Genomic DNA, 22,023 nt, shown 5'->3' with positions numbered 1-22,023 from the left:
GTCCACATTCCCAAAAACGGGTGACATTAGTTGTCGAAGCAGACTGCAATCAATGCTTACGCATTGAATGCAGTTCGTGCTTCGACCTAAAAAGTACTGTGACTGCCCTTGAAGCTACAGGAAACTTCTTTCAATTATCTCCGCCGTGAACACGGCACTCTGACAGCTCCTAATTAAAATGAATGGACTGCCGTGCGCGAAAGGTACATGTTACACGCGCGCATGATACATGCAATGCAATGGTGAACGCGCTCCCACCATCTGCATTGCATTACACGGGCACTCTGACAGCTCCTAATTAAGATTAATAAGTCTGCCGTGCACGTAACCACACACAATATGCCATGAAACTGAAATAAATGACGGACGAAAAGTAAATATAGCCTATCACGTCAAAGCTACTAAATATACAGCACAGCGAAGACGAATCACTAGGCAGATGCCATAAAAAACGCGGCGCGCACTAAGGAATGTGGCAGCCCGGACCCCTAAAGAATTATTTTTTTTCTAATGCATAAGAGCTCGGAAGCTCCGCCCCACTTCGTGGTGACATAGGCCCGAGCCCTAAAAAGGGGGTGGTGATGGACAGAGTATCTGAGTTAATCAGAACACTCCTACCCAGTAAACAGATCAGGGCTTGATCCATCACCGTTTTTTTAGCTCACTGCACCATCCCAGTTCAGAACCTGGCTATATGCAAATTAGTCTGTCCCTGGCCCAGTGCATCATGGGAACAGGGCAGACCAAACTACCAAGCCAATTCTTCACTGTACTGCCAGAAACCGGTCCCCAGAAGCTTGTTTCCTTTCCAGTGAAGAATTGGCTTGGTAGTTTGGTCTGCCCTGTTCCCATGATGCACTGGGCCAGGGACAGACTAATTTGAATGTAGCCAGGTTCTGAACTGGGATGGTGCAGTGAGCTAAAAAACGGTGATGGATCAAGCCCTGATCTTTTGACTGGGTAGGAGTGTTCTGCTTTATTCAGATACTCTGTCCATCACCACCTCCTTTATGAATCGTTTTGGCCACCATAAGCGTGGAAGGGTATTCTCAGATGTGAGTCCCTTGCTCACTGCACCATCAGGATTCAAGCAAGCCGGGCCGAAGACGGCTGTAATGCCAGAAACCGGTCCCCGGAAGCTTGTTTCCTTTCCAGTAAAGAATTGGCTTGGTAGTTTGGTCTGCCCTGTTCCCATGATGCACTGGGCCAGGGACAGACTAATTTGCATGTAGCCAGGTTCTGAACTGGGATGGTGCAGTGAGCTAAAAAACAGTGATGGATCAAGCCCTGATCTTTTGACTGGGTAGGAGTGTTCTGCTTAATTCAGATACTCTGTCCATCACCACCTCCTTTATGAATCGTTAGGGATTGATATAGGGCGTCAAAAAGTTAGAAAACTAAACTAGCATTTAAGCTTGTTTCTGCTGTAAATGCATGACTAACAATATATGATTTGGCCTGCAGGAGAGACCAGAAATCACCACCATAAATACTATTTTGTACTGGATTCCATTATAGCTGTACTCAAATAAAGACTGGTTTCTCAAACTTCTACTAGAGACAAAAAAACGTGATTTTACGAACCCTTACTAGACCTACAAAAACAATTCCTCGGGGGTCTGATATATGGAATTCATTGACATTTGGCTCTGGATCACTTTGAAAGAAAAGAGATCATCTTATCGAATCACATTTTCTTTATCTAAGACAGTTGAGTTTGATGTAATTGCTGTTTGTGGGAGTCCTATGACACCGATATATTTTGAACACATTCATACTGTCTGTTAAACAGATCCCCTCTCCCCCAAGATACAGCAATTTCACGATTTGCAACACAATTTCAAAATTATAACTTTTGTAACAATACCGCAATTCTTTTTTACAAAAATGTCTGCATAATTTGTGTAAAAAAAAAAACATCATAGGATTGACCCTCTCTTTACTGGCTATGTGCTGCCACTGGGCCAGTAAAGGGAGGGCAACAAGCTAGCAGGCAGCAGAAGTGTTAACTTCCTCTGTTGCCTGCCTTTCAAATGCACAGAGCTCCCTCCTGTGGAAATGGCCTGCAGCCCTCCTCACACCTTTGTGTGCCCCCAGCAGACTCTGCAGGCTCTCACCCAACTACCTTCCACTGCACTCCCTCAGCCCACCTCTAGTCTCCTATTAACCCAAACCCACTGTTGCTTTTTTTATGGCCCTGCTGCTGCCTCCCCTCCCCTCCAGCCACTGTTGCCCTGCATACAGCCAGTAACACAGGTTGTCTGCTGGCAGAAAGAGCACGTTTCATATTGTAATCTGCTCTCTTCGGAATCAGACATCCTCCAATTTGATGCGCTGTACTGCTGGAGACTCTGCTAGGTTACAGATTGTGACATAGCACAGTCTCAAGCAGTGGAAGAGCACAGGTGTTGAAATATTTTTATGGTATGTGCATTTTTGGCCACCTCAAAAATTCTGTACATTTGTTGGCTTTGGGCTGCAAATGTTGTTGGGTTTTTTTGCCTCAAAATTTGCCATCCACAGCCGCAAAATCTTGGGGGGGGGGGTCTGATTAAGAAAAGAATGACCTTCAATTATTTGTCTTTGTGGCTAGTGTTTGAATTCTGTGACTCTTTCATTGTATTTGCTCTTTATATAGTCATTTAAGAAAGAAAAGCCTTCTTCCACTAATATATTCTGTGTTGAAAAAAAAGTCTGAGATGAAATGCTGCTTTGAAGAACTATCTAGTCAAATTTCCGACTAGGGTCTCAACAGAGGATGTTTTTTGTCTCCCATATACCAGGGCCGGTCCTACTATAGCTCTGCAAACTGCCCTAATATAATCCCTTATGCATGTGGAAGAGATGGCGTGCAGTTGTTAAAATAAAAATGTTTCTGCTTGTGCATTATCCTAAGTAAATTAGCATTCGCTGGACCATTTTCTGTTTAGAAGCCATTTAAAATCATGATCGAAACAAATCCTTCGCTATTTCTGAGAAAAAGGCTTCTGCTAGGTTTAATTTCTCCAAAGTTGAGTTTTGCTTCACTAATGAATAGACTGATCTCATTAGAGCATACCTTACTCACTAGATAGAGGCCTTCTCCCGCTTGTCTGGTGACGGGCCGACTGGAACGACCTTGGACTTTGTAACTTTGTGTAAGACATGAGCACTGACATTATTTTCCACTCAAATGTCATTGCTTTGCAGCACCTGCCTGGAAATTTCCACTATGGGCGTGTCCTAGCCCAGTTACGAAATGTACATAATGTACCTTCATGCTTGTCGATTTCAGTCCCTCTGCAGCACTCCTAGTGACTGGGCTCCACTCTGAGTGTACCTGAATAAACAGCTATTGGTTTCTATTCACTATGGCTGACCGACTCTTCATTTGGTATGGAAGGCTGAGAGGTGGTCATTAGTGACCCAAATCAGGCCACTTCCTTCACAGTCACAGGCTGATCAAGTAGGTCGTGTGTGGTTCTTCTTGAGCTCAAGACCCAATAATAGTGTAATAACTGATTGTTCAACCCTTTGCTTTACGGGCAGAAAGAAAAGTACTTTAATGCACACTAGAAATACATACTACAAACACAATACTGGCAAGATGCAATTCAGTGTCCTGGAACTGTATTCCCACCCTCTACCTTCTGCCGATGGGACTCTCTTATTGCCTAGGCAGTTCAATGTCAGAAACAAATGTGATAGCATAATTCACGCTCAGGTGCAGACTACCTCCTTTTTGTATAACAGTGTGCTCAGTCTCTCACAGTTCCAAAAGTCTGATCTCACTGAGTGTGGCTGCTCCGTGGTGCTCAGTGGCTGCCAAACTAAGTAAACTCCCAGCCCAGAGCACTCACAACAGAGGTACAATGATGTGATCTTTCTGTACATGGCTTACATCAACCACTGAAGAGTGATAAGGGGAGAGAGAAAAGGTTGGCCTCGCTTAAGTGGTTCTTTCATCTTGAACAACAGAGGCAGCAGCCCCTCCCTTCAACCCCACCACATACCAAATGATGAGGTTAGCTTTTCTTAGCAAAAAGCCTAATTGAATTTCTACAGGAGCCTTCTCTCATCTCCCTCACTTCAGTATCTAGATCTTCTCCCTCTATATTGAGGAATGAGAGCAATACACTTCCACTGTCTTGCGAAACAACTTCACATCCATCTCTTACAAAAAGTCATACAAGGGGCATGCAAAATTGATCCCTTAGGCCTCCCAAACTGTGTATCACTCATACATGTAAAGCATGTGCCATGCAGGCAACATACCTACACACATACAAAATATACATTTGGGATATTAGTCCTAGGATCCAAGTTACCACATGGAAGCAGAACTTTACATTAGTGGGCCTGAATGCCCCCGTTAGAATGGCACAGAGAGAAATGTATGGTCACAACTATGGATTCACAAAAAACAACGTACAATACCACTACCGCTCTATGTACCAAACCCATGATAGGAACAGTAGTCCACTGTCAGTAAAATTAGGATGAGCATGGTGTGCCGCTAAAAGTCAGTTAGGATGAGCATGGTGTGCCGCTAAAAGTCACAGTAGAGGTCCGGGACCTCGCTTATATCAAAGGGGTAGGACCAAGCCTCTGCATGCGCTAGATTAGTGTGAAGCTAGAGCCCAAAAACAGTGTACTACATACAATCGGGCACTCAGGGCATGGGAAATACAAAACCAAACCATGTAGGTACATTTCTATCCAACCACAATGACACGCTTCTAGCAGTCTCTTCCATGTATCCCTCATTGTTCTCTCACCTCAATAATATGACGTTTCTGGTTATAAGTTATTATTAATGTCGGTCCCTTCATTAAATAGTCCAAGTAAATAAATGCACGGTCGGTTGGGTCATTATCCTCCTACTCCTAAATCAAAAAAGCACACATAATTGCCGCTATTTATAAAACGCTTACAAAAACGCAATTAAACTACTATGCCTGTATAAGAGGTCGTCAGAATTATTCTCACACTGCGCAAAGCACACATACACACAGCATTGATGAGACTCACTTGGACTCCAGGCTCACGATAACAAGGCAATCCTCACAAAGGGTTCAGGCTGCAAAAAGCACACACACACACACAGCGTCGCTGATCCTTGCTTAGACTCCAGGTGGCCACGATCACAGGGCACACCTTACGAGGGTCTCAGGCTGCAACAAGCATACACACACAGCATCGCCGAGACTCTCCTGGAAACTTTTGTGTTCCTGTATTTCCGCAACAGGGAGCCAGCTCACCTCGGGCCCTTGGGGATAAGTTACTCTAGGACACAGCACAGCAAAGTCCTTTCAAGCAGGGGGGACACAGCACACAGCAAAGTCCCTTTAGCTTTTTCTTGGTTAAAACAGCAAACTGCAGGCCAGCCCCAGAACACACACAAAGGGTCAGTCCTTTCCTTCAGTCTCTTCAGTTGTTTCTACCTTGGCAAAGGTTCCTCTTGACCACGAAGTAGCTCCAGTCTTATTCAATCTTGATGAAGCCATTCGCCAACGTTCATGGGCTTCAGCTCTCATAGTTATACCCCTCAATGGCTTTGAAGTCTTTGTGTTCAGGGGGCACTACCCCTGTTCAACCCAGTTCTGGGTGCCTCCCTGCCAGTGACACCTTCTTCCTTTGATTAGTGGGGGTCTGGATTCTCAATCACTCAGCAGGAGATGGGACAATTGTTTTATAGCAGCAACCCAGGCCTCTTCACCTCTAGGGGCTACACCTCCCCCTACACTTCAGATGCAGGTCATCCTGTTGCTGTCTCACCTCCTCCCCTGGGTCAAGAAATTCCCCAGATCCTATTGCTTTTAAATTCTGACAGACAATCCACAGCCAGGCAGAGACACACAGAAATGTTAGAGCACAAAAAACCCAGCCACTTCTAAAAGAGTGGCTTCTAAACACACAATGCAACAAGCATTTACAATGCAACGGTCTCGCCTTTGCAAAAGTTAGAGCTATTGGCATTGTAAATGACAATAAATGTTTTTATGTGTTGGTTTTGAAAACAGATAAATAAATGGCATTGTCATTTACAATGCCAAAGACTTATTGCATTTTCACCCACACGCACAGAGAGCCACACACACAGAGCCACACACACACACAGAGCCACACACACACACAGAGCCACGCACACAGAGCCACACACACACAGAGCCCCACACACACACAGAGCCACACACACACAGCCACACACACAGAGCCACACACAGAGCCACACACACACACACACACACAGAGCCACACACACGCATACAGAGTCACGCACAGAGCCACACACACACATACAGAGCCACACACACACAGAGCCAAACACACACAAACACAGAGCCACACACACACACAGAGCCACACGCACACATACAGCCACACACACACAGCCACACAGAGAGCCACATACACAGAGCCCCAGAGTTGCTGTAAATTCCTGGCGCAAACTTCCACAAAACCTCAAAATCCTTAATAGGATTTAGAAAAGCACTACTTTTGATTGAAATTTGTAGCGCTATACAGCTCGATGATGATGCTGGTGATCAAATAGAACCCTCATCTGACTATCTTCAAGAGGGGACGAGGAGCAAAACCAAGGCCCAAGTGATTGGTTCTTTCTGAAATGATAGTGATGAGCTAAAACGATAGCATGGAATGCACTGCTAGTGATTTAGAGTAATTCAAGCATTTCCACGTGTCACTTCTGTTCTCTCCCAGGAATGTGCTGCCATCATTCTCACCTAAGATCCCATTACTTGTTAGACAGGTGGGCTGATAATCGACAAAACAGGTGTAAGAGCTCATATGTTGAGTAGTTATTCTGTTCTGGCCACTCCCCAACCCTCTCCCATCATATATTGTTATGGTGGGCGAGAGGGTTTAGTATTGAACTGACAAGGTAAACCTTTTTTAGCAGATGCCATTAGAGTCAAAGTAGATGCAATGCCCCCATGACTCTTTAGGCGCATTCTGGGACTGCATACCTTTGCCTCGCCCTCTCGGGCGACCTCATAGACAGTGGCCATTAGTAACAATATACTGTTTGCCAGAAATATCATGACCAAATTATCATTTATAAAGGAACTGTCTAATGGGAGTTAGAATCTACACTATTAACTACAATGGGTCGATTTGTTTTGTAAACTATATTTAGGACATAATATTTCCGCCAGACAATAATTTGGCTATGTTATCCGGTACCATACCTTTAGGATGTTGAGCTTTACAACTAGTGGGCCCAATTCCAAAATAATGTTCAGAGACCATGTGTATCTTACTTTAGACTTCACTGTGAATTATGAAGTTCCCAGGAAATGGCTCAATACTTGGGTCTGAATTCACTTTATCCTTCTGGGACCTCACAAGTGGACCCACCTGTATCAATGAGGGGTGGTCCTAAATCTCTGTACAACTTGCCACATGAAAGGATCCCTCCCCACACACACACAAACACACAGAACAGGCTGCCAAAAGGGCCGCATGATGTGAGACCAGTGGCTACAGCCCCATGCCCTAAACCGGTAAACTGTGTGCCTAGGCCCCCAACTCGGTGTGAAGGTCCTTTCAAGATAAGGCTTGCAGCCCATCACCTCAGTGCTGTCCTGAAAAGTAATGGATGGAGAGCAACTCTGTCATTGAAATCATTTATTGTGTTATGCTATTACCCCCGCTCCACCGTGGGAAACTTAACAACCCCAAATCCCCCAAGGTTAAGGGTTTGTGTGTGTGGGTGTGATTGTTTGATTTCAATCTAGAGTGATGGTGCCTCACCCCGGACCCCATGCCGCGATGGTCACTCGAAAAGAGGGAACACTAGTCGCTGCCTACCCTAAGTGGCCTCTGGTCATCACAACATAGGGAGCGGAAGTGACGGGTCAATCGCATTCCTAGGCTTTCTGGCTCCTGCCCGTGACTTACAACACAAGGCCAAAAAGTCCCCCCTGTGCTGCCCACAGCCTCCCCTTCTTTGCACCAGAGTCACTAAGTAAGAGAACGCGAATGGGCCTCATTGCTTAGCGCTCTGCTCTTGACAGCCAGGGTGTCAAAAGGAGTGTTTTGAAAATGTCCTTACTAGTGCATACGAATAAAAAATGCAATGGGAAAAGCAAACGGCAAGAACAATAGGCATGAATGTGTCATGGTTCCTGACAGGCAGCACTTATCGAACATTTGGCAAGGTATTCAACGGGTTACACTGTAAATGTCTGCAGTGACTGTCCTGTACGGGAATGTGAACTGCCTTGCCTATTCACTGACGGACATAGACCAGTCAAACGCAGAGCTTCCAGGGTTCGTTTGAAAACGTGTCAACTGGGAGATAGGTTACTGCGCCCACTCCCGAAATCATTGTGTAATTTGTAGATCACAGGATCAAAGTCAAGCAGGGCTGGCTCCACCTGTCACCCATTTCAGGTGGATAAGATAGATGTGATTTCCAAGTGGGAATTATAAAAGTGTACAAAATGTTCTCACCCTAAATTATGAAATATAAACCCTTGCTGCTCATTTTTAGTACTTCCTAGCTTCCCAAATAAAGGCAACTCATTAGTATCCCAAATAGTTCAACCCCATCTTACCCCATCCTAATGAAGGCACACCTTTAAATTTACCAATTAGGGTGAGCCCCACTTCGACATTTAACCCAAAACAACCACAAACCAACAGCCAACACACTGAATTAAACACAACAACCAAAGTACAGCAGCGGACTCGTCGTTTCCAGCACTCTACAGCGGACACTAAAGGTGACACAATTAAAAATCCAACCATCAAATTGAACATCCTGCAGCTGAGGTGCTAGAGTGTGTGCCCTACACCCCCAACACAACAGCAAAATACTTCACCTGCCACACTCGTCCACACTCCACACTTTAGACACTACCATTTACACACTACAGACTGAAACTACAGCCAGTTAACACTCTCACTGCCACACTACAGATCATATCCTACAACTAACACATTATACAGTATATGCGACACAGTATATCTGTCACAGAATACACGCCACACTACAGCCGACACACTACATCCCACACACTACAACTGACACACAATATCAGATAGACACTACAGGCGACACACTGCAGTCAAGAAGGGGTCTCTGACTGCCTAAAATCTGACCTACTACAGACAACAGATGACAGACCGACCCTTCAGGGGACACACCACTCCCAGCCCCCTAAGCACCGCCAGCAGGCATGGCACAGCCTGTGGACTCCACAGCAGCCGCCTTTGCACCCCCCACGGCCCCTACACCCACCTACTGCACGAGGGGCTTCAGAACCTACGAGCGGCACCAAGACCGGGGACCTCTGCCCTGAGACCCCGCGTGCCGCAGCGGCCACCAAGGATGAAGAACAGGGTCAGACATAACCATAAAGCCATATTTTTAAAATTCCTTCAACCAACCAACACAATTTTCTTTCAATAATCTCTTTTTCAGGACATACGATGTCCTCAAAGTATATATGAATGGAGTCGATGTTTTCTCACAAGGGTGAGAGTCAATAATTCGGGCCACGACACACCCAGAAGGCTTTGTCATTTATGAAGTTGAAGGATGCGTCGTGAACCGTGAAGAAGCGATTAATTACGAAATATGGATTTGTGAGGCTGGCTCCATTCATAGCAAACGGGAATCTAAAGTCGGGAACTGGATGGCTTGAACAAACTGAATTTTAATAAACATTAAAGAAGAAATTAAAATTAATATAAAAGACTCAACTTGAGAGACCCTATGGGCCATTTTTTAATTTTTCGAGCATACATAAATTTAACACTCCTTGAAGCGGGCAGTGTCACACATGTCGGGGCCTCAGTTTTCATTCCGCATCGATACATATTACCACTGACGTCAGGAAGCTGATGGGGGAAAAGAGGACAAGTTCCCGCTCAACTCACTTTAAACTCTTTTTCTACTAAGAGTATGACCAAAGCACTCGAGGGGTTATTCCAAGAGATCCCTCTCATTGGTCCATATGGGGCTTGTTTTTCTGAAAATACGCGCTTCGCCCATTGAAGGGCCTTTTCAAGGATTTCCAGCATTCGTTCTGTCGACAGGCGTCGATCTAAGCCCCGTCCTTTTGCGATTGGGGGGCGTGTTTTGGACTGAGGACATCACAGAGAAAGATACGCAAAAAACACGCCCCCCCAATTCTTCAATGGCTGGCCAGCATTTAGGAGGCCAGCCAATGGAGAAGAGGGGCGGGGGTAACCTCGCCACTAAAAGACATTAAGTCTCCCTGGCTAGACAGCGCATGCGCGCAGACAACGTCAGTCTCGACCTAAAAACCACCTTCATAAAAAGATGTTATTGCATTGTGAGTTCAGGCACTTTAAACTTCACCTCTCCATCTTAAGCCTTGCGGAAGATAGGCTGGAAAACATATTACACAGCCATCCCATTCTATCCTATGGGCAAGATGGACAATTAAAAGTGAAAAATGAAATGAAGATTATTTCACTGTCAGGACATGGTACACACTTTGGTACATGTCCTATCTTTCACATGCACAGCAACCCCAGGGGGCACCCTGGACCTACCACAGGGGTGTCTGATGTGCATAGAAAGGGAAGGGTAAGGTCTGGCAAGTGGGTGCACTTGTCAGAACAACATTGCACTTTAACAAAATGCGAGCAGGCACTGCAATGCCAGGCCGGAGTTCCCTTGTTAAAGCTACTTGTGTGGGTGACACAATTATTGCTGCAGCCCCACTAGTAGCATTTGCATTACCAGCCCTGGCACACATAGTGACTTTACTAGGGACTTTACTAGTGAGGCAAACATACCAATCATGGACAACAAATTACCATTACACTTTATACATGGAACATTTGCACTTTGACACTGTTTAGCAGTGGCAAAGTGTCAAGCATCTAGGTTGGCAACAGCATGTCTGAAAAAAAGGTCTAGGGGGAAAGCAAAAAGTTTAGGGAACTTTACCCAAAAAGGGCAAAGTCCTACACTACTCGTCCCAGTCAACACATTCCCACCCATTCCCCGTTTTAGGCCTTTAACTTTGGCTTGGTAATACAAAAGAGCTCAGTCTTTATAGCTAGCAGCTAACAGTGGTTGGGGGCTGGCTATGGAACTTCGTGTTTATTGTTTCCTGTCGTGTTTAAATGGGCTTAAAACCTCAACGCGGCGAGTGTGATGAAGATGAGAAACGTAGGCGTATTTAATTGTAGCTAAAGTAAAACATTTGTGGGCAGGGAGCAGCAGTCTAAATGTGAGGGCTGGGAGGAATTATGTCTTTAATATCGGGTGCTAGAGATTATAACATGGCAAGACCCAATAACCCCCTATTAATAAATTTTTTTAAAGCCCTCCTGATTTAATTTCGTGTGTTTTATTTACCTGTTCTCTTTTGATGAACTCCCTAACACTCTGTGCTTTTTCGCTCAGATAATTAAGCGGCTCCGAACAGTCATCACAATTACTCCGCGTTCTAATACTGCAATAACCTAAGAAACGCGCAGGGATCCCGCCCCTGCACATGTACAGCGGCTAGCCTGGCCTTCGCGCTTGCGTATCACCCACCCCTACACTAGAAATATGTATTTTTAACCCCTGCGTAATTTCCACACCCATCAGTCTGAACACAGACATAGGAAACAGAAATAGCGCCGGGGCGGTCCCTTTCGTATGTTCTTTCTCGCTCCCATTGGTGAGCTGTCGCCTTCTTGTGTTACTCTACTCCAGCCTGCCTTGGGATAAGCCCGCCCCCAGTTCAACCATGCCTGGCCGTTGCCGTGGACACAAAAAAAGGACAAAATAGCTTCTCCATTAAATATGTTATAGCCCTTAAAACCCCTTTCTCCGTAATTACTCTTATTTTATTAAGCAGGAGCGCACAGAAGCCGTCGTTTTTTTGGGCGGATACGAAAATCTCTCGCAGTGAACCTTTATATCTAATGTATCAGTCTGTCCCAACATTTCCTTATATGTAAAGTTTCACTATGGCAAAAAAGGAAACCACAACTGAAAGATAGTCAAATTTGCCATAGTTTGAAAAATTAACAATTTTTATTGGACTAGTTTGGATTTTGAAGTAATTTGGCTCGTCAATCTAAATAGAACAGGACATGCACAAGATGGCGCTGAAATTATTCCGAAACGGATTAATGACCTAGACGTCTGCTCTGCGCTACCAGGGTTGTGTTTCTGGTCTGTGTGTCACTAAGAGTTTTGTCCGTCCCGAAACCCGTTGCCGCTGCTACTAGTTCCGGATTCCGCATTGACTGCCGATGGAGTCCGGGATGCCGGTTACAGTTTCGGTGAGCTGCGGCTCCCCCTGGACTTGTGTTTCTGCACTAAGTTCAGTACTGCGGGTGCGACGGGGGCCGGAGGAGGTGGGGTGCGAGAGGTAAGTACTCAGGGTGGGGAGAACTGTTCTCAATGCTGGTCAAGGGAGTTCTCCACCTGAGCAGGGAGTTCATGTCAAAGGTTTTCTCCACAATGTTATCAGGCGGAGCGTGATGAGCTCGAGCCGTAAAACACGGAAAAAGATATCGATGCCGCAGAGGCCAGAGTTATAATATAGCACTACTGGGCATCTACTTATCCAAGAGCGTGGGCGACACAGAATTTCCGGGGAAAGGGTAGTGTTGTCTTGCTGTTGAGAGTATGTTGTTTAACACACAGCTTTTAAAATACTCCCGATACCTTCCGACGTTGCTAGAAGTTACCCAGAATGTGATTGTCTGTAATGTTCACTTTTTATGTAGCCTATATTGTTATAACATTTGAAGAAGTATTTAATATTTGTAATCCAATTGTAAATGTACATAGGTAGCACTTATAATACTTTAGTAAGGTTATTGTACAGTGCAGGTCATGTACTGAATTACTTACATGTGTTCGCAGACTGGTTGGCTAATGGAAATGATTTATTATGAAGGGATGGTTCGTGAGATACACAATTTGGTTAAGAGGGGAAGTCGAATTTTGAGCCCAGGATTCCTGGTTACAAGCTGTGCAGGTCTAAGACTAGGGGGGGTCACATCCTCCTTCTCTTCCGTTTAACACCAAAGAGCAGTGCTTTGAGTTATCCACTTAGTGTTAGGGTATGGAGCTGACCCGTTCTAGAGGGTGGGACAGATGGGCCAGGCCCACCCAAGGAAAATCCTGGCCCACCCTAGGCCATCCAGAAGTGGAAAAGCAGGTCCACATACCGGGGCAGACTTTCTTGCTGGGGCACACAACTCAAAAGGCTGCTACAGCTTGAGTGTGACTCAGCAAGCCTCAGAGTCTGGCCTGTCCATTGTCATGGGCAGAATGACCATGGGCCGGCTGAGGAGGCACAGCATTGTGCATCTCCTCCCATCCCAGGCTTCAGGAGCTGCTTATGCTTTAGAGCACCACAATTAACAAGTCTTAGGTGGGGTTCATTGGCTTGCAGCAGGCCGCAAAATTCGGATAGTAAAGCTGGGGGGGAGATGGGGAATTCGATTTCGACAAAGTTGCAAATATGACAAAGATGCAGTAAAATAAATAATGCACCCTCTATGTTAGGGCAAAGGGAGAGGTGAGAGCAGTGCAGAGATTAAGAAAGAGACAGATACAATCGAAAATAAGAGACAGCATGGGGAGTAGGGACAAACAGTGGGGGAGAGGAAAGAGAGAGAAATGATTGAGAAGAGAGGAAAGAGGCTAGAGCAGAGGGAAATAATTATAATAAGCACATTGAGGGAGTCTCTGGTGATTAATGATCCTGCTGAAGAGCAATCTTTTATCTGTTTGTAGTTTTGAAATGCAGATAAACTGTAGTTCATGTGGGTAGCTCCGTGGGTTACTGCCTTTTTTACAGAGTTCAATTTGTTACTTGCAGTTCAGAGTTTACAGTCCTAACATAGGACAGTGACCTATGAACTGTCATCAAAGAGCTGCATACAAACCTGAATGGTATAATTAGAATTTCTTTTTTTGGTGTGTGTGTTGTGATACAGTTTGAATTTCCACAGTCTTTCATTATTCTAATGTTGCTATAAAGAGTTTGTTTGGGTAGATATACATTTTAATCAGTAAAGCCAACCCCCAACCACTGGGGTATCCTTTAAATCTTGTGTTTGTGCTTCTCCAGACCTAACCCTCTTAAAACATACTGCCCACCAGTATGAATGACATGTGATTCCTACACCGGGTAATCCTCATTGGCTTATGTGACATTCCCTAATGGCTGATTTACATACTTGTATGATTCATTGTCTCTGCATAATGTGTGTGTGATACAAAGTACCATGAAACCCTATACTACGAGTAGCGATATACAACAAATGAAATGCATATGAGAGAAGGGCTATAGAGAGATGAGGGGCACTGTTGGAGGTTGGCAGTGAGGGAATCTGAGAAGGAGGTCATGGGGGGATACGGAGAGAGGAGGGGCACTGTTGGAGGTTGGCAGTGAGGGAATACAAGGAGGAGGTCATGGGGGGGTGCTACGGAGAGATGGCACTGTTGGAGGGTGGCACTGAGGGAATATGATGAGGGGGCCATGGGAGAGGGGCTATGGAGCGATGAGGGGCACTGGTGGAGGGTGTCAATCCCTTAACCTGAGGAGGTGGTCATGGGGTGTAGGGAGGGCCACCGAGAGATGAGGGGCACTGGTGGAGGGTGGTAGTGAGAGAGTCTGAGGAGGAGGTCATGTGGGGGAGAGGCTACGGAGAGATGAGAGGCACTGGTGGAGGGTGGTAGTGCCATAGTCTGAGGAGGAGGTCATGGGGGAGGGGCTTTGGAGAGATGAGGGGCACTGGTGGAGGGTGGTAGTAAAGATATCTATGGAGAAAGAGGTCAGTGGGTGGCACACCAATAAAGACTTTTGCACCAGTGCTAAAGCCAGCCCTTTCATGGCCTTTCTGTTTTTATTTATTTAATTAGTAGTCGGGTCATTAGGGCCACTGTGGAACATATTCTAAATTGTGTGCTAATTATATTTACCATTATCTTCAATGTTTTAAGTTTGAGGGTGATTTTTTTTTTTTTTTTTTTTTTACCGGGAATAGTGAAAAAGGAGACGAATGGTGAGTGATATGGGGCTGGGGGCCAAGGTCAGATGTGAAATAAGGTGCACAAGAGATGAATGGCAGAAAATGGATAATCAGGCCTTGAAGGGAGTGCCCTGCAGAGTCCGGGGTCAGGTACAGGTAGTAATGAAAAGAGAGTCTCTCTGAAGCCTGTCAACGAGGGAGGCTGAGTAGTGTTACTTGCCTGATACTCCCACCTCAGAAACCTCCTCTTCCCATCAAATGGACCTTACATGGGATGCATTTAAAAAAGAAAAATGAAACTTTTCAGTTTCATTTTTTAAGAGTAGGCAGTGGTCTGTGGGACCACTGCCTGCTCTTAAATAATATTTTCGCATCCATTCACAAACGGGAAAGGGTCCCCTGGCGACCCCTTCCTCTTTCAGAGTGGATGACCACCTACTTGAAGTAGGTGGTAAATTGCGAGTGTTTTGCGATTGCGGTCGCAAAACAATGATACATACAAATGTAGCTCAGTATTAGGAAGGGACGCCCTTGGAATGCCACTTCCTAATACCGTCTTACACAATAGCGATTGTACATGTGGGCAGGGCTGGGCAGGACCGGTGTGCCCACTCCTAAGTGCGCAAAGACTGTTTAGCCACATAAACCCCTGGCTAGGCAGCGTCCTGACCAATCATAGCCCTGCTGCAGCTTTACGATTGGCTAAGGGGAGGGAGCCTGGCTGCCTGCTTCCCGTTCCTTTTGAATAAATATTATTAAATTAAACTCTCCGCCCGACCTACCCACGTGACCCCCTGCCCAACCCACCACTCCTCCCCTCACGCGAGTCATGCCAGCTGTGACTGCCGCAGTGGCCCACCCGAATGCACCCTTGGCCCACCCAAATAAAAATTCCTGGAGCCGGGCCTGGTATGGAGACCTATATATAAATACTTACTACATAGTAAATTAAATTAAACTGATTCTATACACACATATATATCCATGTGTGTAGTCATAAGATTTAAAGGTGTTCTTTTCTATTTGGAATGTTTCCACAGACATTGAAGATCAAACTGAGTGACAAACCATGCCTGTTTGAAATCATGCTGCACTTCTCAAACATTAAGAGCTGTTACTTTAAGAGAAAACTTTGTAGAGGCTCTGAAACCTCTTCAGTGTTAGTAATCATTTAATTGGGGTCATTGGGGAGCTGAACCTCTCCTAAAATCGTTTTTTGTTTTCTCAATTCAGCTGAGCCAACACTATCATTAACATAAAATATCTTCTCCTGTCTTCCCTTATTCTGGTGGCTCTCCTGACTTGACACACACAACAATTATAGCAGAGTCTCAATATCTCTATGCCTGATATTAACTAATTGACAAAACAAACTGGCCTTAGAACCCCACCCTCACAGGGTTCGTTCTTCATGTTTTAACCCTTCAAGGAAACTTTAGTTGTGTTTATCATGACTTAAAAGCGATTTGTGCTGTTTAATGTTAATTTTCCACGTCAAAGTCAGGGTGGGAGGATTTGTCCCCTGAACCCCCCCACTCTAAAGTCTGGGGGCCATAAATACCCATCCCCAGTTCCTATGCCCTTGGTTGTATTGCTGATAGGTGGGGTGATCCAAGCACTCCTTATAATTAATTTTTAACCTTGTTTAATCCTTTATTTCGATTTGTGTGCTGCGCCTGATAAAGCGTACCTAAACAGTCCTGACTATTGGGTAAGGGAAGGCTAGCTTGCAGGATTGCCTGCTAGACTCCGTTGCGCACTACTAGAAAAAATTCTAAACAAAGGGATCAATTTTGTTCGCACATATGTAGGTTCCAATTTTGAAAATGATATCTCTTTTTATCGATTCATGAGGAATTTAAGATTGAGGAATTTTTTTGAGAACGTCATTCCAGTTGAAGAACCCACAAGACCTAAAGCTGAGATGTTTAAACCAAAAAGCACATTTGAAGCGCCCACTTCACATAAGACACTGGATTTATTCGAAGCCTTGGTCTTAAAGGATCTCAACAAACTTAACTACAAGAGAAGCTATAGAATGCCCAACAATTTAAGTAGATCAGAAAAAAGCATTATCATCATGTTAGGCAAGAGACCGGAACTAACCTTTCGAGGAGCTGACAAGGGCGGAGCACTAGTTCTTATGGATACAGATTTTTACAACTCTAAAGTGAATGCACATGTGGAAGACGCCGACACTTACTTACTGTTAGCACAAGATCCCACGACAGAGATTTTAAAGACACTTCAACAATTGATCAGTAAAGCACGTGATATAGACTGGATCACAGAGAACATGGCAACATTTCTCATGACGAAGTTCCCAAGAAGACCAAATCTGTATATGCTGCCTAAAGTACACAAATGTCTGGAAAATCCCCCATTCCGACCGATCGTGTCGGGATGTGGTTCACTCTTCGAACCAGCAGGAAGAATAATTTGATCATTTTCTACAACCACTAATTCAACAATGGCATACCTATATACAGGATACAGCAGATTTCATACTCAAACTGGAGAAGATTGTGTTGTCAACAGAAGAAAATAACATACTATGTATTATCGATGTAGTATCGTTGTATACGTCAATCGCCCATTCAGAAGGACTGAAAGCACAGGAATGGATGTTGTTACGACACCCAGAAATAGAACTCAACCCTATCTTTTTACTAGAACTCACTTACTTCTGCTTACATCACAGCTATTTTAGATGGACAAATAAATTCTACATGCAATGAAACGGTACGTAAATGGGCTTCGCCGGAGCACTGGCGTATGCCAATAATATGGCTAAGTACGAGGAGGAACATATATTTGAGACAAACAACTGGACGAACAATCTTAAATTCTATTGTCGATATATCGACGATATTTTCATAGTCTGGTCTGGCACTGAAACCCAATTGAAGAACAACATTTAGATTCTGAACACTAAAAATCCTAGGATACATTTTACCCATACTCGAAGTACACATAAAATTGCATTCCTGGACGTTTGGGTCCAAATTAATGGACAACAACTTGTCACAAAATTACATCAGAAAGCAACAGACAAAAATAGCCTGTTACATTATCAAAGTTTCCATCCTCAAAGCTTACTTAACAACTTACCATACTCCCAATTTTTAAGAGTCAGAAGGATTGTTTCTAGCAATGATGATTGCATAGAAAACATCACGAAGTTCAAAGACAAATATGAAAAACGAGGGTATATTGCGAAAATACTAGATGATGCAGAAAAACGTGCACTAGAACAAAACCGACCTACACTGTTGACCAAAAAAGAAAAAGTGAAAACTAAAAGGAACGTCTTCGTCTCAAAATTTTCCATGGACTCACAAAAAATGAGGAGCATAATCAATAAACGATGGGAACGTTTGCAATCTGAAACGGACTTTCAGAATATTTATTCTGAACGACCATTATTTGCCTATACACAATCAAGGAATTTAAAGGAACTGTTAAGCCAGGACAAAAGTAAAGTGAAAGAAAGCAGCGGTATGCGCAAATGTGCTAGCTGTGTACATTGCAATAACGTTATTCTAGGCAACATTATTTCACACCCCCATACTGGTGAAAGGATCAAACTACAATATGACGGAGATTGTAATACCAGTCATGTGGTTTACGCCGTAAAATGCCCATGCGGCCTCCTGCATGTGGGTAAAACTGAAAGGAAAATTAAAACAAGAATAACAGAACATAAAAGTAGAATACGCAATAAAGGCACTACTTCTGCGTTAGTGACACATTGGCTTGAAAAACACCACACTATAGCACACATTAGATTCCAGATCATAGAGGCAGTGTTGCAAAAAGAGGACCAAGACATGAATAAAAAATGACTCCAAAGTGAGACATTCTGGATTAAGAAATTAGGTACACTGACCCCAGGGGGTCTAAATGACCGAATTGAATTTAGCTGCTTCTTGTAAATTACTTTCATACACACCTGTAGATAAATTGTATCATATATTATATGTAATGTTCCACTATTCATGCATATTCCTTCTTATCTCTTCTTTTTTTAATTTCTATTCTGCTTTCTTTCATAACACTTTCGTTCTTCTTAAAGCTATCTTTAGCTGGTTAATTAGCTCCTTGACAGCTGTAAATAAGATGGATCGCTCCCGGTATGCTATACATAATCAGGCGTTTACCGTAAACAGCAATGGAACGTCTTTTATTAAAAGAGTAAACCAGTGTTTTAAGACACACAAGCGAGGACTTATTAACTCGGTATAAGATAACAATTAAGATGCTAAGTTGTTTGATACTGAGGATGTAAGTGAAGCATACACTTAAGGTCTGCCGACTACTGATTGTTTAGGCTTATATAGTTTATGGTGATGTCATCGTTAACACGGAATTGCCATATAAAGATAAAGCGGTGTTCGCTAAAACGCGGATGATTCGTGATAGTATTAATAAAGTTTTACGGTCAAAATAGATGCTTTTGGCTTCACCTAGTAGTCAAGGTAAAGATGTTGTCATGATGACTAAGACCAATTAGAACTATCAGCAGTCGAACGCGAATACGCTCATAATCACGTTACGTTCATGGTCACATGATCCAATTGAACGCGAAGGAAGGGAAGGACAGACACGGTCGATTTAACCTCGGTAAGCGATATATCGGTTAACGTGAACATGGTTTTAATTTAAGGTTCAAATAATGGATAGTTAGCTGACAGTCAGTGTATTTATTTAACCTACAGGGACCTGGTAGTGACGGTTGTCTAGAAGAGTTCCAATAAGCCCCTATGGTTAATCGCTTAATTCGCTTACGGTATGTAACAAGACCACATTGTGATATTAGAGTTGAAACTAATGTCAAATAGAGTGTATCTTATATAGCTTCTTGTTGTCTTCGCAGATTGTGTTCATTTCGATCCATTAAGGATTGTAAGTATTAACTAACAGTGTTTTCTATCCTTTTAAACACCAAGGATTATAATGATGAAAGTTTTTGATGGCTTTATTTTATATTGCTTTAGGATCTTCGTAGGATAACGATAGTTCCGCTTTTTACCCAGAGGGGTGAAGACCATTACCGATTGGAGTGAGTGATTCAGTATTTTCTTTGACTTACTTTCTCACATGGAGAAACTTACTTAGGTGGTGGCTTTCTCTACATACCTTTTCACGTCAACTGCTTGGCTATTTTCTAAACTTAGAAAAGTGGACTTCAAAACATGAAATAATTAGATGTCAATTACATATAATTATGTGTATGGGATTTTCTATTTTTTTTTTAAATTGATTTTTGATTAGTATTACTCAATTTGATGTTAACTGAATATGACTTGATTTATGGATTTCGATTCATCTGCTTGAAATTTGTTTTTTATAGTGTTGCCCTTGACGAAGGGACATTGTCTACGTCCTGAAAAGCATTGGGCCATCAACATCCACAGTTAAAAATGCTGTTGTATTTTATTTTGTTACCATATATTGTACTAGAAATTTGATTTAGACCACATTACTGTGTAAACACGTGTTGGAATCGGAACATTTGATTGATTGAAACTTTTTTGGAGAATAAATTGCATGATAAAAGTGTTGAAAATATTGTTTAACCGCATGCGTGCGGGCGGAATTCCGCTCGCACGCTGAGATTTGCGGTATCGCATGTTACGTGACGAGCTGGGCTCGTCATGAGCGTAGCAGGAGGCTACCTCATGACGAGCCCAGCTCGTCATGAGCGTCGAAGGGGTTAAAGTGTTGAAAAATATAAACTTATTAAAGTAGTGCGCAACTGAGTCTAGCAGGCAATCCTGCAAGCTAGCCTTCCCTTACCTAACCACTTGGTTGTATTGCAGCATTTGTATAACACTTAAAATTACAATGTGGGGCACTTAAATGATTACCAACGTGGTTAGCAATTTACAGCATGTATGCTCTGTGGTTAGATGGATGTTATCTTTGATTTTTAGCCTACTTGGAAAATGTTAACATGTCAGTCGTGAGGAGGTGCGATTATTATGTTAAAGTGCTAAGTACTGTGGTTGAGGAAGATGTGTGAGTGACATACATCCATTTTATGGGTTTCAATGAGGACATGCAGAGCTATCCGCAGCTCTGCAGGTCCCTTTATGCAGGAGTGTAGAATTTATTTAAGTCTCTAATTGTCAATTGGACAGGTTACTTCATAAATCTACTTGTCCTATAACAAAATCCTCCTGTCCCTTTTTGTGCCATGTTTACGGCGACAAATTATGGCAGAAATATCATTATAAAAGATCTATGATAATAGCCTCTCTAATTATGGGTGAGCTCATACCATAGTAGGGTTTGAAGAATAGTAATTCCCTTATTTTGCCACATTTCTGCAGATCTACATACTGGGGCTGGAGGTAGCAGTAAGCAATAGATCCCAATGGTTGGAATGCTTTTTTGAGTCTGTGTAAACCTACTAACTTGCATGTTTTATGGGGTTTCATCAGCTCGTCTCTAATATTTTCCCATACAGAGAAAGAGTGGAAATTTACTCCTAACCAGGGCAGAAGTAAAATTCTTCCAGAGGTTGGGGGAAAAAGTGGTTGGTGGGAATGTGAAGTTGAAACCACGCAACAGATTTTCACATGAGTAAATCTACACATGCCACATTTATTGTGTTAAAATGCAGTTCACAAATATTTTCTAGCCGCAGGATTTCCTGATCTACTTATGTAAATTCTTGTGAATTCATTCAAGCCACAAATATGCACTAATGCAAGGGCATATGCCATAGGTGCACTTCTATGACTTCTTGAGCCAATACTTGGGTAACCAAGACCATATCATTTTTATTACATTTCAGTGTCTCACACTTTCTGTATCTACCGGCTGGCTTAACTGTGAGCAACAGTATTCTGCCCTTTCACAATGAGCATATCGGCATGCAAAGTAGTTTTGTTCATTTCCAGGGATTACTGTGGCAATGTATGGTTTATGTGACCAAAATAGTTTTGCTTTTGCCAATGTTGTTATTATGTGGGCCCGCAGCTCCCACAACAATGAAGTTTTACAAAAACCATGTCAAAACAAGACCGGCATTGACAAATCCAA

At 43.4% G+C, this 22,023-nt stretch overlaps 2 protein-coding genes across 4 annotated transcripts in view; one reads left to right on the top strand and one right to left on the bottom strand.

The window, feature by feature from the left end:
- Positions 1-11,502, bottom strand: part of LOC144753560 (uncharacterized) — a 516,183-nt gene extending 504,681 nt beyond the window's left edge. For 2 of the 3 annotated variants that reach the window (XM_078641209.1, XM_078641210.1), the window contains exon 1: positions 11,345-11,432. Coding sequence is in view for 1 of the 3 variants with exons in the window: in XM_078641208.1 (XP_078497334.1) it covers positions 11,345-11,485 (141 nt within the window). In the remaining 2 variants the exon portion in view is untranslated. Of the gene's footprint in view, positions 1-11,344 lie in introns of all 3 variants that reach the window. The other variant, XM_078641208.1, reaches the window with a different exon arrangement.
- Positions 11,503-11,847: 345 nt separating this feature from the next.
- The window catches only part of C5_1H10orf88 (chromosome 5_1 C10orf88 homolog), a 184,891-nt gene continuing 174,715 nt past the window's right edge, over positions 11,848-22,023 (top strand). Inside the window, exon 1 of the mRNA XM_078643993.1 lies at positions 11,848-12,353. Coding sequence (XP_078500119.1) covers positions 12,235-12,353 — 119 coding nt within the window. The 5' untranslated portion in view covers positions 11,848-12,234. The remainder of the gene's footprint in view (positions 12,354-22,023) is intronic.

Source organism: Lissotriton helveticus, chromosome 5_1 (assembly GCF_964261635.1).
Source record: "Lissotriton helveticus chromosome 5_1, aLisHel1.1, whole genome shotgun sequence".
NCBI lineage: Eukaryota > Metazoa > Chordata > Amphibia > Caudata > Salamandridae > Lissotriton > Lissotriton helveticus.
Note: the sequence above shows the minus strand (reverse complement) of the source record. Positions and strands in the feature narration are given on the sequence as shown.